Source organism: Perognathus longimembris, chromosome 23, assembly GCF_023159225.1.
Source record: "Perognathus longimembris pacificus isolate PPM17 chromosome 23, ASM2315922v1, whole genome shotgun sequence".
Classification (NCBI taxonomy): Eukaryota; Metazoa; Chordata; class Mammalia; order Rodentia; family Heteromyidae; genus Perognathus; species Perognathus longimembris.
Window position 1 is genome coordinate 22,536,625 of NC_063183.1, and position 27,524 is coordinate 22,564,148.

The 27,524-nt window shown below is 44.7% G+C and overlaps 1 protein-coding gene across 1 annotated transcript; it reads right to left on the reverse strand.

The window, feature by feature from the left end:
* Nucleotides 1–20,621: 20,621 nt before the first annotated feature.
* On the reverse strand, nucleotides 20,622–21,606 carry Foxb1 (forkhead box B1). The gene has a single exon (XM_048332975.1). The coding sequence runs from the start codon at nucleotides 21,598–21,600 to the stop codon at nucleotides 20,623–20,625; it is 978 nt and encodes a 325-aa protein (XP_048188932.1). The 5' UTR covers nucleotides 21,601–21,606; the 3' UTR covers nucleotide 20,622.
* Between the last annotated feature and the right edge of the window lie 5,918 nt (nucleotides 21,607–27,524).

The following is a 27,524-nucleotide window of genomic DNA, read 5'->3' on the forward strand; positions in this document are numbered from 1 at the left end:
CTTTGAACCACGATCCTCAGATCTCAGTTCCTGAGTAGCTAGGATTACAGGCATGAGCCTAGCTGTCCGAACATTTTTATAATAATGACACCATCTGTTCTTCTAGGAAGTACAAACTATATTTGGAATTCAAAATATTTGCTCATACATTAGGTTTAGTTTGAACCTTGTTTTCTCTAATCTTGTTTTTGTAGGTCCCATAAATTCATTCTCACAAATATTGCTCACTTGCTAGAGGACACACCAGAAACTATCGGATGAATAAACAATGACAACATTGTTAACTGGATCAAGCAGATAGGATTTTCACCAAGAAAAACCTAAGAAATTAATTAATTAACAGTCACTGAATTTCACCTCTTTAACCTTAACTGGTGAGCAAACCTGAGCTAAATAAACATCTGACCATCCAATCTCTTCCACTTAAGGTTAACTTGAGTTTATTATTCAGGCTACTGCCCTTGTGTATTAGGCAATGCATAAATTACGCATACTAATTACCCTGGATGGGGCACCACTTTAATGAATTCTTTTAATTAAACTGCATCACAGTGGTTTTTCACAGGATGGTCTATATTTCATCCTTAAGCTACCTTAACCTTCATCATTGTCGGGGGCAGCTCACATGTCCAACAAGAATGGGCCTGAGTTTAATTCATCTAAGTATATACATTCCATAATCCCCCTCGACTATCATAGGAGAATTTGAAAAATGTTTCTCTTCTGCTTTGAGGTTAAGAAATTAGATGCCTCTGTGAAAAGTTATGATTCTGTTGGGGATTCTGATGTAGTGAGGTGGGAGGGATTGAAATCAAGCAGTGCAGCACTGCCCTCTTTAAAATATAAATAATGGAAGTCATATTAATAGTATTCTTATGAGGACATTCCACCAGGCAAGAGGCGTCTTTTACAGTGGGATTTTTGTATTTCTGAGTTTATACTAAATACGCCCCAGCCCCAGCCCACTGAGTTCACTACTAAGAGGTCTAATTAGTTTTCGATTATCTGGAACTGTTAGTGGATACAGCCAGCAGTAGAGAAAGTCAAAACCAGTGTGTATTTTAGCCATAGGTATTAATCTTTTATTGAGCTCTTGCTTGTAGAGTCAAGTTGACAGCTTTGGTTTTGTCCCCATAGTATCTGATGTAGAGAAATTGAGGAAGAGAAGAAAGGAGAGAATCAATCAGGTAAAAGGACTCTCTAAATTTCTAGAACTAGAGGATTGTGGGTATTAAGAATCATGATAATTCTCAGCTCCATCAAAGAATGTTCATAGAGTACACAATGTATTCCCATCCCTGTATATAAGTACACACACTCTCTCTCTCTCTCTCTCTCTCTCTCTCTCACACACACACACACACACACACACACACATACACTTGATGCTGATTATGAACTCAGAGCCCAGGTACTGTCCCTGAGCTCTTTTGCTCAAGGCTAGTGCTCCACCACTTGAGCCACAGTTCCATGTTGAACTTCTTGTTGGTTAACTGGAGAAAAGTCTCACAGACTTTCCTGCCCAGATTGGCTTCAAACCACAATTCTCAGATCTCAGCCACCTGAGTTGCTATGATTACAGGTATGAACCACCTGCACCCAGCTTAGTACTAGAATATTAAAAGCAATTGAGAACTGCTCTGTTTGTGTTTGTTCATTTCAAGAAAAAGGAGCATATTTGCATATTTATGTTTGTGCTTATATGTGGGTGTGTCTTACATTTATGTTTGTGCCCATGTAGATGAATTTGAGAAGGTTATGTCAGAAAACAAACAAAAACCTATTGAGAGTAAAACAACTGTTACTTTTGGGAAATAAAGTTTGGGAAAAAAAAAGTTTGGGTGGAGAGAAAAAAGTATTGATTCTAAATATTTTTTCTTCCTCTTCTCCTTCATCTTTTCTCTGTCATTAGCATATACTATTTTTCCACTCAAAAAATGTTAAGACAGCCAGGTATGAGCGGCTCATACCTGTAATCCTAGCTACTCAGGAGGCTGAGATCTGAGGATCACGATTTTGATCCAGACCAGGCAGGAAAATCCATGAGACTCTTATCTCCAATTAACCACAAAAAAGCCAGGTGTGGAGCTATGGCTTAAGTGGCAGAGCACTAGCCTTGAGCATATAAACTCAGGGACAGTGACCAGGCCCTGAGTTCAAGCCTTAGGACCATCACACACACACACACACACACACACACACACACACACACACACAACTAACTTAAAATGCTAGAGATTTTATATGGTGAAATACATCACAATGTAATACAGCAAATGCTGAGATACATGGACAAACAAACTTCTGCAAATTCAGAAAAGGAATCATCTAGCAAAGTCGAGGGCACTCCTTAGCAGAGGTGGCATTTAAGTTGGGTCTTGAAGCATGAATATGAGATTCGATGACATTAAGCATCAGCCATTTAGTCGGGGGAAGATGATGGCAAAAGATTATCTCATCACCTAAAATCATCACCGCTTAGAAGTCCTGGAGATAGATATGCTATTATAGAGCTTTCTGGATGACGTGTGGAAATAGTGTTGAAGTCATTCTGGTTTTTGACAGTAAGGCGATTGAGGTTGATCGGCTGTAAATGATAACACAGAAACTCTGCTCACTCTGGGAAATGGATGGACATATGTGAAATTCTGACATCACAGTTTACCTCCAACAAGCTTCTGAAATGTGTCCACCAAGCCCTAATTTAACTTCAAATTATTACAAAAGCATTGGAGGTAGAGTGATAAGGAATAGGGGGTATTCTTACCAGTGAAGTCTAGCTCTTAGTAACATGTTATTATGTTTATTTAATCTTTTTTTTAATGTGTGTGTATGTGAATAGCCCTAGGGCTTGAACTAAGGTCCCTGGCACTGTCCCTGAGCTTTTTCCTTCAAGGCTAGAATTCTACCACTTGAGCCACAGCTCCACTTCAGGCTTCTGGCTGATTGATTGGAGATAAGAACCTCACAGACTTTCCTGCCTAGGCTGGCTTTAAACTGCAATTCTCAAATCTCAGCCTCCCGAGCAGCTAGGATTATAGGTATAAGCCACCAGCCCTTGGCTATATCATTATGATTTAAACAGAATCCCCAAACTGTCCTCGTGTCCACATTGTAACCATAATAGAGGAAGACAGGGAACGTGAAGAGCATGGGTCTAAAATTCCATAATTTGCCATTGGTACAGTTCTGTGGATCATCACATTCTCTTACTTTAAGGCTACAGAAGAGTCCTTTAATAATGGCTTGAAGTTCCAAACCTGGCAAAAAATAAATAAGCAAATCCTGATTTCCAATCACAGAGCAACAAATCTCAGAAATAAGAATTGGGTAAACAGGGGCTAGGAAGGTGGCTTAGTGGTAGAGTGCTTGCCTAACATACATGAAGCCCTGGGATTGATTCCCTCAGTACCACATACACAGAAAAAGCCAGAAGTGGTGCTGTAGCTCAAGTGGTAGAGGGCTAGCCTTGATCAAAAGAAGCTCAGGGACAGCACCCAGGCCCCGAGTTCAAGCCCCAGGAATAGCACAAAAACAAAACAACAAAACCCCAAAAACTGAAATCACTATCATCAAGTATCTATGTAAATGGAAGACCTGGGATGAATTCTCGAGCACTCTTAGTTCTACCTTTATGAAGTTACTCGAAAACCGAAGCCAGTCCCTCATAACGAGCCGTTCAACCGGAGAGTAATTGTCTGCCTGTGTTCAGGCATCCTGACGAGAAGAAGGTAAGGTTTCAAAACACAAGAGCATCCATTCTGGAAGCAGCCTGGCTTCAAGAGGCCCCTCTCCATCCTCAGGAGCTTCCACCTGCACTGCCTGATAGTCACCCCGTGATTCAATGCCCCCCGCTTTCTGCTGGGATGTCACTGTGTTCATCAGCCCTCACAGGTGCCATTTATGCCCCAAGGCTTTCCAAATCACAGAGTATCTTCAGCTTGTCCTCCTGGAAAACATATGCTGGGCCATACCATCTGGCCTGCGTGCATCTCTCCAGTGGCCTGCCTATTCAAAAAAAAATCCTTCTTGTTTGGCAGCGACGTGGAATGTGAAGTCTCTTCGGTCTCTTTCTTGGATGAAGTGGTTTCCAACATCGACGATGTAATTAGGAACTAAACCAAGCATATGGATTCAGGATTGCCTTGTGACCACAGAAGGGAGCTTTATCTTGGAAAAGGAGCCACACAGGACGGGGCCAGCTTTGGGCTCGCCCAGCAGATCATAGCCAGCTCAGCGTGGTGGGGCTCAAAGCTCAAGCTCCGCCAGTGAAGCATGGGAAGTTGGTCATAGTCCCTGGTGCCCAGAGCTCAGCTTACAGGCACGGTTGAGAAAGCTCAGGCAGGCCTGCCGGCTGCACAAAAAGGAAGAGAATTCCAGGCTTCACCATCCTCTTAGTACTCCTCTTTGTTCAGAGAAAGAATCACCAGTTAACAGATTCCAGTTATTTCCATAGAAGCAAACTCAAGTTCCAAAGAGTTGAATCAAGAAGACAAAAATTTGAAAGTATACGCTGGGAGCTGGTGGCTCATGCCTGTAATCCTAGCTATTCAGGAGGCTGAGATCTGAGGATAAAGTTCAAAGCCAGCCAGAGTAGGAAAGTATGTGGAGACTCTTCTCTCCAACTTAACACCAAAAAGCCAGAAATGGAGCTGTGGCTCAAGTGGTAGAGTGCCAGCCTAGAGGAATAAAGCTAAGGGACAGCACCTGGACCCTGAGTTCAAGCCCCAGGACCAGTACAAAAAAGAAAAATAAATAAATATTAGTGACAAGCTATTGGAGTTTCCCACTATGAGATTTATACATGCATAAAAAACACATAATTTCACTATGCCCATCTCTCTACATAAATAAAGTGGTTTGATTTCCAACAGTATATTCATTACCTTAATATCCTGTGAATAGTAACTTATAAATGTCCTATTTTATTTGAAGCATTTGTATAATGAGGAAATATGTTGAAAATGTGTTGGAAATAAATGAAAATAAACATAACTTGTATCTATGGGCCAATTCAGGGTTTGACTGTAACCATAAACTCATAGGGCATTATCTTTCACAGTTCTTAGCCTTTGGGATCTGACTGGACTTTTATTAACAATTTTTGTGGGCAGACAGAATACAGGACTTTGTGGGACTTCTCAGCCTCAATAAAAGTACAAGCACCATGAGTTCCAGGAGGTGTGTCTCAGGCACACACAAACACAAGCACATACTTTTCCCTTCTGCACTGACAAGTCACTTCTCAGAGAGCAATAAAGCCAGAAAGCACAGACACTTTCCATTCAGCTTGTGGTGTGTGTGTGTGTGTGTGTGTGTGTGTGTGTGTGTAAATGTTAGGTTGAAATATAACAAAAAGTGTTAAGAAAGAGCAGGTCCGTTTCTAGAAGGTCCTGGGTTATTTTGGAGCTTGGGACTGAGGAGGTTCTGGATTGATATGAGTTGAAGTTAGGTTTTTGGTTTGAATTTTGTTTTGTTTTGTAACCAGGTGAGCTATGGTTCCCTTAATCTGCTTGAGTGGCTGCACCAAAATACCACAGGCAGGATGGCTAAGCAACAGTTTTAGTTTTTCACATTTCTGGAGACCAAAACTCCATGGTTAAATACCAGCCCATTCTATTTCTAGAATAGGGTAATACTTTCTTCCCTTCCTTTCCCTTTCCCCTTTCTCTCCTTCCTTCTTCCCTCCCTCCCTTCCTTCTTGTGCTGAGGATTGAAGTTAGGGACCTTCAGCAAGTATCTCTTCTGATAATGATGCTAATCCTACCAGATCAAGGCCTGGCCCATTCCTATGACCTCATTTAACCTCGATTACATACATCTAAAGGCCCCACCTCCAAATACAGCCACACTAAGACTAATTCCCCAGAGTAAAATCAGAGCTTTCAACATGTGAACTTTGGTGAAATTCAGACACTCCGTCAGTAGGAAGTGAACATCTGTCATGGGAACACAGTGACTCAAAGCAAAGTCTATCATTCTGTCTGTGTTTTCCTCATGAAGCTTGTCTAGTAAAGATCTTACTTTGATCAGAGACGTCCAACAAATGAAGAGTAAACGAGAAGACCTTGGGATCTCCGCTCTGTGTTTGAGTGTCATCCATTTTTGTCTTTCATATCAGCATCTCAAATTTCACCAACGTGTTCAGGTTGTAACTCCTCTGATTGGGGAAATAAGGCTTGCCTTACCTTACTTAACAGGCTTAATAGCCTTGACAATTAAATAAGTCATGATTAATAACCTTGCTAATTGTTCTTCTTCAATGTGCTCATTAATATAAGCAAAATGCTCCAAACTCTGAGCGACATCCATTTTTTTTTTAGTTCATTATAAACCTAAAGCTGAGACACCAACTTGGCTTTTCAGGAAACTAGAATCAAGTATAAAAAGATATGCAAGCTGAGCATTGTGCCTATAATCCTAGCTATTTAGGAAGCTGAGATATGAGGATCACAGTTCAAAGCCAGCCTAGGCAGGAAAGTCTGTGACACTCATATCTCCAATAAACCACTAAAAAGCCGGAAGTGCAGCTGTGCCTCAAGTGGTTGAGTGCTAGCCTTGCACAGAAGAAGCTCAGGGACAGTGCCCAGACCCCGAGTTCAAGCCCCAGGATCAACACACACACACACACACACACACACACACACACACACACACACACACACGCACGCACGCACTTGCGCACGGAGAAAAAAAGGAAGGGAGGAGAGGGAGGGAGGGAGGGAGGGAGGGAGGGAGGGAGGGAGGGAGGGAGAAAGAAAGAAAAAGAACTCATGAATGTGGGCCTGTGAAATCTGTCTTCTTTTACATAGGACAGATGTTTTTGAGACTGGTCCAGGTTTTGCATGCATTAGGAGCTTGTTCTTTTTTTAAACATCAGAAAGTTCTGTTGTGTAGAAGTGTCCTGGTTGTTTTTCCATGTACCAGGTGGAAAACATTTCATTGTTTCCAGTTTGGCACCCTTTTAAATAAAATTGACTGTGAATGCATACAACAGATAGGACTTAGTGCAAAGTTCTAGCTTGGATCAACCCATAGTGGCATTTCTTGGTCATATGGTGTGTATTTACCCTTCTTTTTAGGCTGGTAGTAGATACTTTTCTGTATCTTGCCTTTTTGCTAAAGACTAGCATTCTCCAACTTCAGCCACAACTCCACTTCAAACTTTTCAGTAGTTAATTGGAAGTACATATTTTCTGTCCGGGATGACTTTGAACTGCAATCCCTCTCCTCTATTCTCTTCTCCTCTCCCCTTCCCCTTTTTCTTCTGTCCTCCCTTTTTCTCACCTTCCTTCGTTCTTCGCTCTGTCTTCCTATCAGCCAATCCTACTGCCTTGACATACTATGCCACTATAGACCCAAAGCAACGGAACTAAGTGACCATTTTCTCAAACCTTTAAATCCAAGAGCCAAAATAAACCGTGCCTCCTTGTAAGTTGACATTCTAAAGTATTTTGTCACAGTGATAAAACACAACAACAATACCTAAATGCAGGCCCTTTTCTGACTAGATCAGAAATATAAAACAAAATCGGCTCTAGTGTTTCTTCAATATGACTAAGAAGCTTTTTTTTTTTTTTTTTGCCAGTCCTGGGCCTTGGACTCAGGGCCTGAGCACTGTCCCTGGCTTCTTCCCGCTCAAGGCTAGCACTCTGCCACTTGAGCCACAGCGCTGCTTCTGGCCATTTTCTGTATATGTGGTGCTGGGGAATCGAACCTAGGGCCTCGTGTATCCGAGGCAGGCACTCTTGCCGCTAGGCTATATCCCCAGCCCCAAGAAGCATTTTTGAGAATTAAGTTACCAATGTGGGTGATTGCTCAGTGGTCATTTTCACTTCTTTCCATAAATACTTCATCTTCTTCCATTGCCATGACCTGCAACTTATTTCTCATGCACAAATAATAATAAATAATAAAATGCAGAGAGAGAGAGAGAGAGAGAGGGAGAGAGAAAGAAAGAGATGCTCAACTTCCACTGCAGAGGACGGCAGTTGAGCACAAATTCTGGTCACCAGCTTGACCTCCTTTAAGTCCCTTGTTCACCATTTGCTAACTGGAAAAAGTTAGGTAACCAGTCTGTGCCTCTGTTTCCCCATTCATAAAATGGAGCCACACCTCTACTCATCTCCCAGACTTGGGATGAAGATTAAATAAACAACTGTTAAGCAGCCAGAACCAACCTGGGATAGACCAAATCTTGCTCCCTGGAGAAGAGGAATATCATCTCTTGGAATCCAGCCATGGGAAGGCTGAAGGCCAGACTTTCTGCAATGCCTTTCATCATCACCCCCACCCCCAACCCACAAACAACTCCATTTCTTCTCCCTTCACTCACTCTTTCCAGTCTGAAGACATTCATTGGCATCAGTTTCTGGTGAGGCCAACAATAGCACACAATCTTTGCTTCAAAGGACCTAGAAGATTCCAAAAGGCTCTCCTAGCCTTACGTCGACTTTGTTGCTTTCTCCCACTTAAATCCACAAGCTCTACCAAAATAAAAAAATAAATAAATAAACCAACACAGCAAAGCTTGCTGATAGCCACTCCATCTGTATTATGGCACACAATGATGGCTGGAACTTAAAGGTTTGATATATAGGTCTATTTTTTTATTGCCAGTCCCTGCCCCTGAAGAAAGTATTAAAATTTCCAGATGAGTAACCCAACAATAAATAGATGAGACAGTTGCTGTGAATATCTGATTTTTTGCATAATAATGAGATATTGCTGGATAATGCTCCCTGCCGTCCCCAGTTTGTCTAAATTATCATTTTGATTGGTCAAATGTATAAGAAAGATATACCAATAAAGTCATGTCAAGTGCGCTGTTGTAAATGGATGCAGAATGGAGCTTTCCCTTACATTTGAGGTGTGTGGCGGGGGTAGTGTGAACTGGGCTCTTCGGTAAGTTACTTTAAGCAGAGGTTTTCTTCAGCGGATTCATAATCAAAGGCATCTGAAATGCTAGCTTCTCCAGGGCCATATTGCATAAACATGAGGTCGTTTGTCTCCTCTAAGGCCTTGTGTGTTGTTTTTGGAATTGAACATAAGCACCAAATTCAGAACAAAAGGGTTGTTCCGGGATGTCGGAGGTCTGTTTTGTGTGCAACGCTTCTCCCTTGATTTTGCATTCCTGAGATAGAACATCAGACGACTGAGAGAACTTTGGAATCCGAAAAGTCCAATCATTAGGAAGCGAGTGTCAGCAAATCCAAACAGCTCTGTCTCCATCTTCAGCAGTAACTGCAACGAAATGCAAGGAGTTGACAAGTTCCAAATGGAGATGAAAACTAAAATTGCCTGAAGTAGTTTGACTTGCAACTTCTCTTTCTTCTTGGTTGCATAACACTTGGTTTCTGTACGTTTGGTATTTCATCCTGGATTTTATTTAAAAGTTTCTTTCTTCTTCTTTTGCTGTGTGGAATGGTTGATTTCATCCTTGGTAGTTATTTAAATGTTGCATGGCTCTCTGCCTGTGAACTCTTTGAGTTCTGGGTCTATGTGTTGGCATGACTTGTGTGCTCAGAGGAGCTTGTGCATGCTAGATGCTCAAACAGCACAGACCTAGCACTCAGGTTTTGCTTATTTATTACTGTTATTGTTGTGCCCGTACTGGGGTTTAAACTCAGAGCACTGTCTCCTGGCTCTTTTCACTCAAGATTGGCACTCTACCTCCACTTCTGGGCTTTTATAATGGCTGATTGGAAAGAAGAATCTTATGGACTTTGCTGCCTGGGATGACTTTGAGCCTCAATCCTCAGGTCTCAGCCTCCTGAGTTGCTAGGATTACAGGTGTGAGCCACCTGCACCTAGCATAGCACTGTTTGGAACGTAAATATGTTATCATACTCTGCACGGTTTCCAACACAACAACTGAGTATGGAATACCTTGGCATTCATTATAAATAAATGGGACAATCACTTATCCTGTGACATGCACATGTTAGTTCATTTGCTGTCTACATCTCAGCAAGGAGAAAAGTCTTACCTTCATTTTGCAGGGGAAGAAACTGAACATCCACCATGCTGGGTATTCAAGTCCATGTGGTACAGTCAGGCAATGAACTTTTCCTTCATCAGAAGCTAAGACTCTTCCACTGTCCTTTGCTGTTATTAATGCCCCTATTAACTCATCCCCATTTGTCTGTTAAATAGCCTGGCCAGTGAACTGACATACTCTCTGATATCGAAAGGTTTGTCAGCCCAGTGTGGAACTGGGCTGAGAAATCCAATCCATCCAAGGGGCCACTGGCCAAACTGAACCATCATAGAGTGAGTAAAATGAAGATTGGAAGTCAGCTTTCTGATGCATAAGACTGTAGATTTTAATAAAAGGATATTGTCAGAAATAGGAAAAAGATAAAGGAGAAAGGATACTTTTTTTATTTTTGAAAAATGTTATACCTCCATTTGTCTATTAAGGGGCATCTGTGCTGAGTCCATACCTTGGCTACAGCAAATAGTGCTGCAGTGAACATGGTTGTGCTGGTGGCTTTGCTGTATTGTGTGTGTGTGTGTGTGTGTGTAATTTTACTCATCTTATCCATTAGAAAGAATAATATTGTATCATTTACAAAGAAATGGAAGGACCTGGAAAAGATTACATTAAGTGAAGTAAATCAGGCCTAGATAGACATAGGTTGAATAATTTCTCTCATATGTAAAAGCTAGAATTCATTTATAAACACATAAATAAATACTTTGGCAGTGGTATGCAATTGTATACAAATGTATTAACTGAAATACAATAAACTCAGGGAAGAACTCAGTTTACTTCCTTAGAAAGGCTAAGTTGAAGTTCAAGGAAATAAACACCAGGAAGTGGGTATTTGAAAGGGGTGGGGCGAGAATAAAGGGAGTGGGGTAGACAGATGAAGAAAATAAGGGGGAGAATCCAGTCAAGAACTCAATGTATATCCTACAAACTTAAGAAAAATGAGGGAAAGAGTAGGTTGGAAGGGATGGGTAAGAATGTTGAAAGGGATGACATTGATCAAGGTATATTGTATTTATAAACTGCTTTGTACAACTACTTAAATTATATATTTATAATTTACATGTGTTTATATTTATCAATAAATTTATGTGTTATATATTTTATATAAATATATACATTGAATATAAATGTAATATAAATATAATTGTCCTATGAACTTATTTTTATATTTGATATAAATTTATATTTATATTCTATATAAATTGATACTTGTGTATTTACATTTATAATTCATATATTATATATAAGCATGTTAGATATTACAGGTAAATATAATAAATATTGTATATAGTTATATTTAACTTTTATATATTTATATATATGTTACCAAAAAAAAACACCTCAATACACTTCTACACCAAAGTAATTGGCTTATTGTTAGTTAAATATTACTTGGAGAGTAATGGAAGAAAAGGTTGCAGGTTGCCCAGACTAGAAATAAAGTCTTGGCCGTATTAATGAAGTCACTATTTGAAATGACTAGAAATATCTAGGATCCTGATAGTTGGGGTTTGGAGTTGATTGCTTTAAACTTCATTTATTGTACCTGGGCCTGCTCCTCCTTGGCCTGCTCCTCCCTTAACTACCCAGTGAGTTCCTTGAAGTAATAGACTTAATATATCCATGGCTGAATGTAACATAACCAGAATGATTCAGTTTTTCCTTTACGTGTAATTAATATACATTGAGTAGCAATATTACTTTCGTTCATTTATTTAAATGCTCAATTATAAAACAGTGTGTGTGTGTGTGTGTGTGTTTTATGACACCAAATGTTTAATTTTTTTCAAACAACAAACCAACTGCATGAACTCAGAGCCTGGCTTCCAGCATTGCTCTTTTTGCTTGGGACTGCAGTGGCCATTTAGGGTTCTTCGTGTTTCCATATGAGTTTTAGGACTTTTTTCTTTTTAATATATAAGAATAAAGAATATGCCTGGCACTTGGTGGCTTACGCCTGTTATCCTAGCTACTCAGGAAGCTGAGATCTGAGGATCGTGGTTAAAAGCCAGCCTGGCCAGGAAAATCCATGAGACTCTTATCTCTAATTAGCCATCAGAAAACTGGAAGGGGTGCTATGGCTCAAGTGGTAAAGCACTAGCCTTGAGCAAAAGGAGCTCAGGGACAGTATCTAGCCCCATGATCGACAAATAAATAAATAAAGTATTGGACTTTTGATTTGTAGATTTATTAGATATTATGTCCATTTTTTCAGGACTTTTTGATGTTTGTGGCAGTTGATGCTTAGTAATAATGTCTGTTGAGTTGGACTGACTCATTCTGAATCAGATTGACTTGCAGCAAGTTAAAAGGATATGTGGGACCAGGCACCAGTGGCTCACACCTGTAATCCTAGCTACTCCGGTGGCTGAGATGCAAGGATGGAGGCTTGAAGCCAGTCAGTGGTAAGAAAGACTATGAGACTCTTATTTCCAATGAATCACCAGCAAACCAGAAGTGGAGGTGTGGCTCAAGTGGAAGAACACCTGTTGTGTTTGTCCTCTGTATGAAGTGAAGGGAGCCAAGATGAAGGTAGAGATAACCTGCCAGCGAATGGTGGTTGGACTGGTTTAGATACTAGGAAAATGTAGCTACAAGTGAAGTATTTTGGTATCATAATTCAACCCCCTCCCACCCTCCCCCAGAAGAAACACTGATTCCAGAGCTCATAGTATGGCTCAAATGGATGGAAGTTCAAGATTATCCCAGGGTAGAAAAATTCACCAGAACTTTTTTTTTTTTTTTTTTTTGCCCGTCCTGGGGCTTGAACTCAGAGCCTAGGCACTGTCCCTGAGCTTCTTTAACTCAAGGCTGGCACTCTACTATTTGAGCCACAGCACCACTTGTGGCTTTTTGTTTGTTTGTTTGTTTATGTGGTACTGAGAAATCGAACCCAGGGCTTCATGCATGCTAGGCAAGCACTCTATCGCTAAGCCACATTCCTAGTCCCAGCCCGTCTTCTTAACTAATAGCTGGCCACTGTAATCCATGCCTACCATCCTAGCTCTATTAAGAAGCTAAGGGTAACCATGCTCCAGGCCCAGGAATAGAAAGAAGTGGTTCTCTATCTCAGTAAGAGCTATCATTAAAAAAGAGGGGGGGCGTGGTTAGATGTGTGGCTCAGTAAAAGGGAACCTGACTAGCAAGTGAGTGGCCCTGAATTCAAATCTCAGTTTATACAACCTCATTTACTTATGTTCTCACTTACTTACAGCTGGAACAAAAGCAGATTTTTTTCACCTATGCTAAAGCAACCTACCTGTTCTTACAACTTTGGATTTTTGAGCCATCAGCTGTGTTTGCGTGACAAGGTCAGTAGCCACTGCACCGACCAGACCAGGAAGCAAGCTTTACCCTGGCTCGTTCTCCCTAACCCTCCCCTGCCCTTTCCCTCTGGACCCACACATGGAGAAAAATCGAGACCTCTTAGCAGGAACACCTGACTCATCCTGACAAGCCAGCAAACGTGGGAAGGAAGGGGGCATAGACATTTGTCTCTTCTTCTCCAGTTACAAAATCGTGCCAGAAACCTTGAGACAAACACTTGTTTTGCTTTCCGCCAATCGCTGTCATACAGCGCATAGGACCCAACAAGATGTGATATGGAAATTGCCAATGATCATGTTATTGCTACGCATAACCCTTGATCTATCAAAAGTATATGCACATAGGTATAGATAGCTGTATATTTGTGTATGTTTATGTATATGTGTGTGCATGTATAGTTGTGGGTATGTATAGCTCCTAGAAACACACACACATAAATATGTATCTATTTGTTGGTGTTTCCAGGCAAGCTATATATCTGTAACTCATTACATCATGGCAGGCAGATCTAGTGGGGAGCTCAGATACAAGGAGAGATTTGTTGTTGTTCTGTGAAAACCTTCTTAGTTGAAATGTCTCTCTGAGGAGCTGCCCTAATTAACGCAAAACACTCTAGATGCTACTTAATAAATACTAAGCTTCTTCTAAGTGGTACAAAATTAAGATCCTTTGCTGCAACAGATTTTCCATATGCTGGAATCGTCGGATAAATATGTTGCATTTCATGAAGAAGAGAGCATTGTGTGGCTAAAGCAACAACTGGGGAAATAATTACTGCTGCAAATCAACAAGTCTTTCCTTACCATAGACCTCAGTAAACTCAGTTAATGGGGAACCCCTTGGGGGGAAGAAATTAACTGAGTAAATAAAAATATATACATACAGACTTTAGAGCATGAATTAATATCACAATGTCTCTAAACAACAGATAATTAAAGAATGCTTTTTATCTGGGAACTGTCCTAATGAATGCTCCCAGAGTTACTCCTTCAAAAGCTGGCAACCATGTGACATTAGCTATTTGCAGACACCGGCAAACAGGTGTTGTCTCAGGGAACTTTTATCCAAATAATTCTGATGATATTCTAGAAGGAAAATAATCTTCCAGGAAGGTCTTCTTTAGACAGCTCTGATGTTCCATGGATAATTTCTGATTGGCTTATTATTAATTCCAGTCAGTTTGAGTTATTAAACAAGGAAGTATTTTTCAAAATCTTTTCTTTTTTAGGTAATCTGAGAGACCTCCCCTCTTACTCTCAGACCCAAATCCACAAATAAAATTAAAATATATAAATATAATCTTACAAAAATTTTAAGCTACACTGAAAAGTATTATAGATTCTCCAGTATACTAAGACATTAAAGAAAAAAAATAGACAACTTACCACATATGCTCACTGAGATCAGATCCTATTTATATTTCAAATTTGAGAAATATTGGTTCATTCAGCACTTGGGCCTTCTTTCCTTTTTCCTGTTCTGTCTCTAGACTCCATCTTCAGAGCTTTCTAAGATGATGGTACATAAAAGTCATACCCACCAAAGCAAAAAACATCACCCATGGAAGTCAACCACAGGACAGCAGCAATCCCCCAGAACATTATTTCAAATTTCCTGACACAAAGAACTCATCCATATTCTATCCAAAGGAAGGAGAAAAGGAAAAATACGGGAAGATTCTAACTTGGAAATTCTAACCAAAGAGCATCTTCTCTCCAGATTTTAATGGATTATGTCTGATCAACAAAAGGCTCAAGTAAGGCAACTAGTAGAAAGTTGTATGAGAGAGAGAGAGAGTGTGTGTGTGAGAGAGAGAGAGAGAGAGAGAGAGAGAGAGAGAGAGAGAGAGCTCAAGCAAGTGAGGTTGAAATCTCAACTTTTAAGTCTTTTGTGATACCAGTGAACAGTGATTAGTTTCCAGAACAACAACAACAAAAATTGAGAGCTCAGATTTTAGTCTTTGAAACTAGCTGTTTATGTAACCCAAGCCTGGAGATGTGTGTGATAGAATGATGTTTATATTGACATAGACAAAGATTTACTTAAATCCGACCCATTCTCTCAGACCTGAGCATTAATCGATCACCAAGAAGAATTCCTTGGAAATCCTCAAGTCCCACACTGCCCGCCCCCCACTCACTTTCCCCTCCCCCATTTTTTTTTCAGAAGCCTAAGGATGCCTGCTTTATCTTTCACTGTAGTGCAAACAGATCCCCGCAAAGAGAGAGGAAGATAAAATGAATTTAAATTCCAAAGGGGTTCCAGTGCCGGTTTCCTAGTCCCCCAGTCAGCAATGTGTTTGTGAAAATTCAGGCTTTTTGTCTCCTAGTAAAAAGGAGCTAAATCTACATCGGTGGCCCAGTCTCGGGTTGCTATTCTTTGCCTTTTCTATTGGAGTGAATGAAGTGGCCGAGACCCTCCATTTGATCTACTCAATTGCATAAAGTGACAGAATTCTAATATATTTGTTTAATGCTCTTCAATGAATTTTCACTTTTTTTCCCGCCCTCCCTTGCAGAAAAAGCATGCCAGGGCAAAGTTTCATCCCCCTTTAACACTAGGACATATTTCATAACTCAGGCCATGGTTTGAAGTGATCTTGAGAGGAGTTTTAGATTCAAAAAGTGGAAAATAAAGAAACAGATGTGAAGTTATTGTCGATTCCTAGAGTGGGCTCACTGGCTATTGTACTTCCGCAGCAGGCGGTCCAAGGGCTGTGCCTTTCATGTTGTAATTGAAACATATTAATTAGATAATTTGTTGTTAGTTTAAAAGAAACAAATGCATCCCCCCCACCCCTTGAGACTTTGTAGCCAGTGGGTTGGATTGTTTTGGTTTTGTTTGGGTGTCTCTGCATATATGGCTTTTAGAAGAAAAAAAATTAATTGACATTTATAGTAAGCATTTAAGAAGAGATTCCCTCAATCCTTTTCATTTCTTAACTCAATGTCTTTGGCCAAAAGGCGTTCACCGTTGGTCACCCAGACTATAGGTACCATCCCTAACCTTGCCTAAATAGTTTTTTAAAAAAAAAAAAAACTACTGTCCACGGCTCTTGCCTGCATCCTTTCTTCCTCCCTTCCTCTGAACTCACCTCCCCCCACCCCCCAAACCGGGAACACTGGGTCAGCACCATGCTTCTGAGATAGTCCAGGTCCTTATCTATTGAAAGGAATTAAATGAAACTCACTATCTATTCACTCACTCTGAGGATCCCATCCCAGCAGCTTTTTGGGATCGTTAGGGCTCCATCCCACCTACATCAGCCAGAAGGAACGCTGAGGAAAAATGCTAGAAATCCATCTACTGTGGAAGCATTTCCCCAAATCACAGAGAAAAATCTTAAAAACTACAAAGATAAAATTATGGGTTTTTTATTTTCAAAGTACAAGCACTCTTGTTACTTTGGGTTCCCAAAGAGAGAATCTAAAGTGATCAAAGAAAGCCTTTAGTACTAGTTTACAAAGTAGAAAAGAATAGAACTTACCTTGGATCTCCTCATGTACCTGGTGTTGACTCCTCCAGTGTTATCTTAAAGCTGTGTGTATTGACTTTGGACTTGAGCCAGGTGAAAGATTTAACGTACAAAGAGAACCATTGAAAGTATCATCGTTATGAACTTCTTCATTTGTGGGACACTTCAGCTAAATAGGGTGTAAGTCTGAGCTGGTCATTAAAAGATGGAGATGGACTAGAGTTCAGGTGTGTGTGTGTGTGTGTGTGTGTGTGTGTGTGTGTGTTTGGGGTGTCTTTGGATTTCTGGTCAAGATCAAAGTATCATCCATATTTTTTTTTCCTTTACTCATTCAGCATTGAGAAAAGATGCCTGCAATTGTGAAAAAGAAGGCTCACAATGCCCAAGTTATTTCATTCTTTGCAATATACCATGACTTACCAGTTGAAAATGACATTTGCAAATAAATAAATAAGTGCAGGTTCCATGCTTTACTGCTGCTATCTAGTAAGTGTGTGAACATGTACAATGCTTATCTCTGAATTTCAACATCTCTGGCAGGAAGAATAGCTTACCTGATTGTCTAAAGCTGATCATTTATTTTAAAAAGAATTTTTTTTGAGGCTCTTGGCAGCCTTATACTTCATTCCCCACTCACGCCAGGGTTAATAAACTTGATGCAATCCAAATACTCTAGACATGGTCTTTTATTTTATTTTGTCTACCGGAAACTGTGAAAGTATATTTAATTCCTTAAAATGTAAATAGGTTTCTTGTTGAGAACTAAGTTTCGAGAGTTGCCTAGCCCAGAGTGGCTAAGTTTTCCAGGCTTTCTTTGGCTCATCTTGTTGATATAATTGTGAACTGGGCTTGATGAATGAGTTCAGTTGTCCCCTGTCTGGTAGCTTGGTAGCTTCATGCATTTCAATCAGTCCAATGATTCATTTATTTTCCACCTTTTTTTTTTTTTGGCTGTGTGTGGGATCCTTCCTTTAAAAAATGGTCACAACAGGATTAGTGACCCATTGCATTAATCCTAACTTGTTTTCAGGTAACGTTCTACATATGTAATAGTCACAGGTGCTAAGTAACACTCTTTCTGGAGTGTACCAATCGGCATAGTTTCTATGGGATTTTTTGTACATTACAAGTGGGTCTCTGGTTTGGTCACTATACATAGAAAAGTGTGGATCACCATTTAAGTTTCTCAGTTTTGTAACCTCATTAGTTCAGTACATCCCTCACTTAGGAAATATTGTGACTGCATCCCCCCCCACCTTCAATAAAGTGCCCATTCTCCTCCACCAATTATTGTCAAATTTTAATTCTTTGTTAAAAAAAAAGGAAAGAAAACAGTGAGAGCCAGACAGGCATTGAAAGAAACTCCATTCACATCTTAAAAATAAATAAATAAAGCATCAGGAATTATTTTTCTGCATGAAGAAGGAATGAAAGAAATCTACTCTGTCCAAAGTGAACAGGTCTTTTAACGTGGAAGGTGAACCCTTGGGTTTTCTTTTTTTAAAAAAATTAAAAGGAAGATTTTAATGACTGCAGTGGTTTAAAGGAATATAAGTACCGAGTAGTTTTACTTTTCAAATCTCCCATCTGATCATTACATAAGCCTCATCGTGCTATAAGAAGTGCTGTATATGTCATAAAATGCATCTGTAAGATAGATAAAAATACATATTGAAGTACTATATATTCTTTCAATAGCAACTTTTTTTCTTTCTGCACTATACCTGTGCACCTGATTCATAATAGAAACATCTTAGCCCCAACTTTCCCTCACAAACACCTTTAAGAGTCCATCTGAATAATTCCCACAGTCTGCAGTGACAGAAGAGGCAGCTTGGCTGTTTTCACAACAAAATATTTTTCAAAGCAAGACACATATTGCATGCTGAGGCAGAGTGCAACCATCTTTTTGCTAAGTTGTTGTCTGTAGCAACTCTTCTTCAAAAACACACAAAACTAAAATTTGAATTTACATATTTTAATGAGAAAATATTATTTAGACTAGGTCATAATTTAATGTAGACACCTTTATGGTTTTTAATTCTTTGTCTTAAAACAGGCATGCTGGGAACCAGAACATCAATATTTAAAACGCCATGCTAGTTCTGTACAGGGAGAAAGCAAAATGAAAAGTGAAAAATTTTACAGCTCTGATGATATTTTTTTCTTTCTTTTTTTTTTTTTAGACTTAAGCAGGTTACACCAGAACAGCAGTTCGTTTTCCAGTAAATTACCTAAGATGCTAAAGGAATAGGGCAAACCAAAAAAAAGTGCATTTTTTTACACTGTGGAATACCATTCCTATGCACGAGGATTTACATTTCTTTGCAGCCCTTTAGCTTCGTGGAAAGAAAAAAAAAAATGTTCTTGTGACAAACAGAAAGACTTGTCCAGGAAAAACCAATAACGATCTGTTGGCATCCTTCTTCATGTTACTAGACAGCTTATCTAAATTCTTCAAGATTACCTTTGTGATTTTTTTTCTTGGTGTGGGTTTATTTTCTTTTCCTTCTCTTTCCTCATCTTCCCTTCCTTCCTTCCCTTTCTCCAATAAAATAAATAGCTAAAAAGGTCTCTAAGTCGTAAGAAAGTTAACATCCCAATTAACTTTCCCGTTTCCCTCCCCCCCCCACCCCTCCCCTCCCCCTCGCCCTCCCCTCCACCAGGCCAGAAATTCACATTACAACAGGTACTTGTAAAGTGGGCTTTGCCCCCTCGCCTGCTCCAGCAAGACAGATTCAAGTTCACTGTTTACATTTCACCGGGCGCTTTGTAAACAAGATTTCTTAATTATTATTATTAATTATTTTCAGTGTGATGTTGTTTGTGTGGAGGACTTGCGTCCCCTTTCAACACTTAGCAGCCTCTCTTGTAGATTCCCCCAGCACCGCCGCTGGGGGTGCGGGGTGGGGTGGGGGGATTGGGGGTGGGGGGGGGGGAGTGGAGGAATCTGTGGCAAGAAATAAACCAATTTAAAAAACCAAAAGCAAGGACACCAACCATCTGCCGTGCAGCCCTAGAGAGGCCGGGCAAAGCCTGGGGACCCCGGGAAAGCCGGGGTCCGCGCGTCCCCCGCGGCTGCGCGGTCCGGGTTTCCACGATGGCAGGGAAGCAGGCGCTGGGCTGCAGCCCCCGGGGGATGAGTGGGTGGGGGGTCGTGTGTGCGTGGGGTGTGGGAGGGTGACTGTTTGGGGGAGGTGTGTGGGGGGGGATCTTCTCGGAGAAACCTCCCAGGCAGTTTTTCCTCTCATCCTGACTTTTGCGCCGTCCGTGGTTTCGAACCCAAGGAAAGACGTGCTTTTCCGCGCGCAGGCGAGTGCTGGCATGCCACCCCCTCCCCCTCTATCCAATGGAAAGAGGGGGGGAGGGCTCGGGAGATCTCGGGGGGGAGGGAACAGCTTGATGTAGGAGCTGGCCCCCTCCCGCACACACACAGACACCCCGATTTCTCCTAGGGTGGGACAGGAGAGGTTTCTCACGCGCCGTCCGGCGAGTTTGTGGGTTTTCTATTGTAAAACAAAGTTTGAGCGAGGAAGGAAAGAAGGAAGGGGGGAGGGAGGGAGGGAGGGAGGGAGGGAGGGAGGGAGGGAAGGAAGGAAGGAAGGAAGGAAGGAAGGAAGGAAGGAAGGAAGGAAGGAAGGAAGGAAGGAAGGAAGGAAGGAAGGAAGGAAGGAAGGAAGGACCTGGGCCCGTGAGGATGCGCTCCTGGGTCCCCCAGGGCTGGGGGGGGGGGGGATCCCGGGAAGTCCAGAGTGAAGCCCCGAAGGGGAAGGGGGTGCGGGGGGTGCGGGGGGTGGGAGGAGGGGGGGTGCTGGGGGCGCCGTCAGTGCACGGCCACCGAGTGCAAGGCGGAGGCCGGGCTGGTGAGCGTCTCGCTGGGGGTGGCCGGGCTACTTTGGCTGGTCGCTGTCTGCGAGGACGTGGGGCTGAGCGAAGGCGGCGAGTTCGAGAGCAAGGTGGGGATGGGCGCGGGCAGCGCGGGCAGCGCGGGCACCGCGGCGGGCGTGGGCTTGATGGGCACGGGGATGGCGGGCAGCGTCTGGCCGGCCGCGTGGCACAGGGGCTTGAGCGGGACGCCGTAGGCGCTGTAGTCGCCGCCGGTCATGGAGATGGGGGTGGCCGAGTCGATCATGCCCGCCGAGCCGTACACGTGGGGCCAACCGGTGCCCAGCGAGCTGCCCATGGTAGTCAACTGATTGGGGAGCGGGTAAGCCGCGGGGACGGGTTGCATGGCGGAGAAAGCCAGCCCCCCGGGCATCTTGTACTCCCGGGCGATGATGTTCTCGATGGCGAAGGGGTGTTTGAAGCCCGAGGGCTGCGCCACGCCGCCCAGGTTGTAGGCGGCGGCGGGCATCTGGGGCAGGGGCGTGCCCGACGCGGCCAGCGCGCTCAGCCGCAGCTTGGCTTGCTGCTGCAGGTACTGCGCCGCGTCGCTCGGCTTGCTGGGCGCCAGGTGGTCGGACTTGAGCACCTTGAAGCGCTTGCGGCGCCGCAGGAAGCTGCCGTTCTCGAACATGTCCCCGCAGCTGGGATGCAGGGCCCAGAAGCTGCCTTTGCCCGGCTGGTCGGGCCGCCGCGGGATCTTGATGAAGCAGTCGTTGAAGGACAGGTTGTGGCGCAGGCTGTTCTGCCAGCGCTGCGTGTTCTCCCGGTAGTACGGGAACCGGTCCATGATGAACTTGTAGATCTCGCTGAGCGGCAGCATCTTCTCGGGCGAACTCTGGATGGCCATGGCGGTCAGCGAGATGTACGAATAGGGCGGCTTCTGGTCGCTGTAGGTGTTGCGGCCCGGGCGAGGCATCTTCGGGCTGGCTCGCCCTCGAATGGATCGCAGGGGTGGGGGATCCCGGCGGGCCGGCCGTCGGCGCGGATCTGGAAGGGAAAAGGGGGCGATGGGAAGGAGGGAGGGATGGAGGGGGGTAGCACGGATGCACCCACCGCCCAGAGACCACCCCCCCTCTCCCCACACGAGGTCCCCCCCCCCCCAGCCCGGGGAACGCACTCCGGGGCTGGGCAGTTAGGAAAACGCGTCTCTGGGTCGCCCCGCAGGCATCCCGCGCGCTTTTTTTCCTTCTTTTTTTTTTCTCTCTCTTTTCCCCACCGCAACTTTTACGCAGCCAACTAACCGAAGGCGGGATCGGAAGCCCGAGCGGGGTGCGACGGTAGCTGGGTGATGGGGAAATGGGGGAAGGGAGGGGGAGCAGGGGGGGGCGGGAAGGAAGTAGCCAGGAACCGGGGTTCAGGGACGGACGGGAACCGGAGCTCACCTTAAAGTTGCTCCAAGTTGCGCGCCTCCGCATCCGGGATGGCGCCCTCCGGATCGCCGAATCCCTCCCCGGAGCTCAGCCCAACCGCAGCGCCCGCCCGGGTTGGGCTGGACTCCGGCGGGAGCCTGGGCTCAGCTGCGCCCCGCAGCGCCCCGCGTCGCCCGCTTCCCGGCGGCGCTCCCGGCCGGTGCCTTTCCCGGGCGGCCCGGAGGATGGGGCTGCGGAGGGCGGCCGGCCGCGGACGCGGGCCTCGGCGGCCTCGGGGCTCCGGAGGGCACGGCTGTGGGCTCCGCGGAGCTAGGTGGCTGTCTCCATGTCCTCCCTCGAACCATCTGATAGTTTTAAGCGGTGGCAGGAGCAGAAAAGACCCCTGTAGCGGCGCTTCATTAACGTGCCACTTCTTAGCTATCATATGACAATCGCCTGGGGAGGAGGGGGACGGGGAGGAGGGGGGAGGAGGAGGGAGGGGAGGGGAGGAGAAGGAGGAGGGGGGGGGGGACTGCGGAGGGAGGGGGCTGAGCCCGAGCACAGCTCCTGGCCAGCTCCGGTTTCTTTCACACCTATTTACATGGACACCTTGGCCAATAGGAATCACTCGCAGCTCGAGACTGGGCGCGGGGGGAAGAGCCCGGGCCACTGGCGGGGAGCCGCGAGCACCGGGCCGGGGTGCGCGGCGCGTGAAGGTACGGGGGGCGGGGAGGGGTGGGGGGGGAACCGACGGCGGCCGCGCGGAGCGGGGGAGCCCAGCGACCGTGCACAGGCACCGGCCCGAGCGGCTGGGGCCGCGCCGGTGATGTTTGACTTGGAAATTGCTCGGCTGGGGTATTCTATTTCCTCCGCATTGTGTCGGGTTTGTATTGTTCGCTGACTTCAGGCACGGCTTTCCCCTGAAGCCGACCCTTTCCCTGGGCTTGGCATCAGCTGCGTTGATTTGCATGGGTTATTTATAAAGAAAACATACCCTTACCCCCTTCCTTCCCTCCCTCTCCCCCCCCCCATCGCGTCCTCCTCCAAGAGGTAGGTCGGAACTTGCTTTGACCTTCCTAAACTGCTTCTTCAGTTCTGCATAGTTGGGTATGTAGCCTTTAAAAAGTGATGAGCTTTGGGGGAAAAAATTACAAAGTGTAATCCGACAGCCTGGTGTAAGCCTTATTTTAGAGCTCAATGCTCTGGCGAGGAAAAGGAGGTGGTGGTGGAGGTGGAGGAGGAGGAAGAGGTGGAGGAAGAAGAGGAGGAGGAGGAGGAGGAGGAGGAGGAAGAGGAGGAGGAGGAGGAGGGTGATGATGATAATCTTGGAAAAGAGACAAAGTCTTGCTTTAGAAGACAGCAATTCGGTTGGACGCAGGAGGGAGGAGCTGGTGTATTAACTTGGAAGAGCCTAAGTTGCTTGGCACACTTTTATCACCAGCCACCTAGGGGTCCTTGCCTTTTCCCAGGTTGTTTGAAACGTTAGGACTGAAGAGTTTCTTGGAAGTTTAGGACTGAAGAATTTCTTGGAGGTTTGCAAGTTGGTATTTTACAGCTGGAACCATGCCTCCCTCCTTCCTTCCTTCTTTCCTTCCACCTTTCTCTTTTCTTTTGCTTTCTTCTCACGCAGGAAGAATTTATCCAGGGTTAAGAGGGCTCAGGAAATGCTATCTATAGTCCCTTTAAAACAAGTGCCTTCTAAGACTTGGCAAGCACTACAGAGTTTTGCTTTTGGGGGTGGGGGGGGCTGGTACTTCAGGTGGGACTGCTGGTAGCAGGCTCCTTTCTGTTCAGATTGGACTTTTGAGGGTTAAATGAATCGTTGTTCTCCTCCTCCTCCTCCTCCCCCTCCTCCTCCTCCTCCTCCTCCTGATCATCATCGCTGTCATCGTCCTCTTCCTCCTCCCTCTCCTTGTCATCATCAAACTGCTCTGAAACCCATCAGGAGCTGCTGCACCAGTCTGTGAATGACGCAAGGAGTTCCCACGCCTTCCCGTACGTTGTCTCGAGCTCATAAATTGGCTTTTACCGTCTTAAAAAGAAGAAACCCCAATATACTGTGCCGTTAAAACTCAATGTCTACAACAACACTGAATCATCTTCAAAGCTCGGAAATTCCAGAGCTTTTTTTTTTTTTTTTTTTTTTAAGTTTCAGGACTTGGCTGTGGGAGTTACTAGGATGAAATTCCTACACGTTGATTAATGACATTACAGCATTATTTGTGAAACTGCTTGTGGTTAGCCTTTTAGAGCATTTTTAGGGCACCCCCGTGTGCATGGGCACACGCACGCGTGCGCGCGCACACACACACTTTCACTAACCACACTTTCAGAGGTGGTCAATAACTCACCAAAACATAACTTAAACACGATGAATTTAGGAGATTAAACAATTTCATTAATATTGAAATGGCTCTCGTGTCTGAGCTGCCCCGCTTGAGATGCAAGCTCACGTTTTCCAATATTAACAGAAGTGCTTGAAGAAAAGAATAATGTCACCTTCTTAATTCGGGGAGGGGGAATAACCAGGAGGAGGTGGAGGGGACAAGGAGGTGGTGTGGGGGGGGGGGAGGCGCGTTGAACCTGTCTCTGGGGGCCTTGGCTGAAGCAAGACAGATAAATGTATTACTTGGCTCCAAAGATTAAACTAGATGGATTGAGGCGGAGCCTCTGGCGCGAAGCGTGGGCTAGAAGCTGCCCCAACGGCTCACTGGAGCTGCACTGGCTTCCATTCCGAAGTAGTTTGAAGACATTTTGGGGTGTCCTTGGGCTTAGCGGGAGGGTTCTGTAGTAGAGGAACTTGGGACCGTACAAAGGGGGTGAAGTGAAGGAATGCGAGGGAGGTTTGCGTTTCCCCAGCAAGGAACCAGCCTGCCCCAGAGTCCAGCTAGAGAGCCAGGCCCGACCCCTCCTGAGGACTGAAGTGCTAGCATTCAAACACCTCACCCCACCCCCACCCCTAGGGTTGCTGTAGGATCCTTTTAGCAAACAGAGGTGTCAGACCATATTGAAACGTAGAGACAGATAAGATATTTCTGGGGGCTGAACTCCAGATGGTGGATACTGGTCCCAATTCCCCTCAAGAAAGATTTTTTTTTCCCCCTACTCAGTGTGAGTTTTTGAGGTGGGAGGCGGGAGGGAATGGGGCCAGAATAGCGGTTTCTCATGATAACAATTGGCATTTTGTTGTCTTGCAAAAGGCTATTGTATGGCTGTCCAAATCATTGCCCAGAGTAAACAGAAGAATTAACTAAATTCTAAGAGTGGAAACAGTCAGAGTGTTGGTTGGTTTTGTTTTGTTTTTTTAATCCCAAATTGGGATAGATCTTTGTTAAGGCATGCTGTCCATGCTGAGGAGATAAGTTGTGAGTTTGAATTTAAAACATGTGCTTTGCTATAAAGGGTTTGTTGTTGGTTGTTTGTTTTGTGTTGCTAAAGGGCTTGAACTCAGGGTCTGTGTGTTATCCCCTAGACACCCCCACACACACCGTGTGTGTTGGGGGGGGGGTGTCAAGGCTGGCACTCTACTCCTTGAGCTATAGCTCCACTTCCAGCTTTTTTGGTGGTTCATTGGAGCCAAGAGTCTCATGGACTTTCTTGTCCCAGCTGACTTGGAACTCCCACCCTCAGATCTCAGCCTCCTGAGCAGCTAGGATTGGAGGCATAAGACAGCAGCTCCTGGCTGCTGCAAAGTTTTCATCTCTGTTCCTTGTAGAGGTCTACAAAACCCAGGGGAAGGGAGGGGGCAAGAGAGGGAGGAAGGGAGGGAGGGACAGGGACGCCTTGCATGCTATGTATACTATTTACACCGCTTTTTAAGACTGGTGTTATAAAGAGAAGGAGGGAAAGAGCACTTTCCAGAAAAGTGCATCCGTCTATTGTACAGAACCCAAAGCAAATAGAAGTGGAGGGGGAAGGAGGAGGGGGCCACATCCGACCCCGGAGGCTTAGAGAGTTGTTGGGAAAACTGTATAAAATACACATAAGTCAATTATACCCATGTGCAAACCAAATGGAAATCTCTTTGGTGCAATAGCCATTCATCGCCTCTGCAAGGCCCACCACCGACCACCTTTCTGCTTGGAGAGTTCGCAATAGCCTCTTTTTTTTTCCCACAAGCCGGACCACACACACACACACATGGCTACAGATTTCGTAATAATTTATGCTAATTTCCCCACTATAAATCCACAATTCGCTTCAGTGGCACCAAGGCTGTAGAGGGAGTAGAAAGGAGACTGAGGGGTGACAAATACAATATTGATTTTGATTCCTTCTGTTGTCAAGCAGGTGTATGTGGGGAGGGGAAGGGGGGTGTCTTCGCCAGGGTAGGGCTGGGTTAGGGGGGGTTGCTGGGTTCTAGGAGAGGAAAAGAAGCATCCCAACCCCCCACCTCAACAACCCCCCACCTCAACACCCCCCCCCCCAACGCCTTCATCCACACTCCAGAAAATGACTCGCCCGGGTTTGTTAATATTTACCAAACACTGACGGGAGGTGGAGGGAAAAGAAGCCAGCAGGTTCGCGAAGGTTTCCTAGGCGCCAAAAACAATCCCCGCCCGTCAGCCCTCTTTGGAAAGTGAACTGGGAGCACTCAGCTTTGCAGACGCCTTCCTTTCTTCCTCAGTCCTCCTCCCTGCGCTCTTCTAATCTGAGTCCCCCCCATTCTCTACTGTACCCCCAAATTCCTTCATTTCTCTTTGTTTCATCTCTTTCCCCCCACCCCATCTTTAAAAAAAAAAAATCTTTCTTACAAATCTGGCAGCGAAATGTACCGTGGGGGGGAAGAGAGAGGCCTGGGGACTGGAGGGGCATGGATTGGGGGGGGCCTCTTAGAGGGGTTTGTGGGTCTCTCCGACCCCGCCCTACTTGCTCGGCTCGCTCTGGGAACCCGAGCTAACGCAAGGCGCGGCTTTGTCCCATCCGTCATTCTTTACCAAATCTGCACTTTGGTGGCGTGAAGCAACTTAGCTTTCCTTTCAAAAGGATTTTGTTCTCGGGGTATTCAGTACTAAAACAAACTCCCTGAGCCTGTCAGTGGTCAATTAAAAGAAAAATTGCGTCCTGGTGTCCTGGAGGTTGTTTGTCCTGGAGATCTTTGAGGGGGGGGGGGGGGCCTCCCCCTTGGCTGCACCCTAGACTGCTTAGCTTTAGCTTTCTGGATCCGGGGGACCAATTTGGCACCCGACCACAGGCAAATGAGGGTTGGGGAGCCCCACAATCTCACACCAGACTGGGGCTGGCTGGACACGGGGAAAATCTCTCTTTTCCTGGCCACTTGAACCCAGTTTGTCTGGAAATTCAAAGGGCTGAGAAAGAAACGCGGGGTTATCCACCCGCTTGAGCCAGAGGCGCCCCCTCCACACACAAGCCTTGTGGCCAAAGAACCACACTTTTACTAAATAGTAGGAAATGGTACTAAATAGTAAGAGAACAGGCCTCTGGGTATCTGTTGCAGCAGCTGGGCACTGGGATTACTCAGGCATTGAAT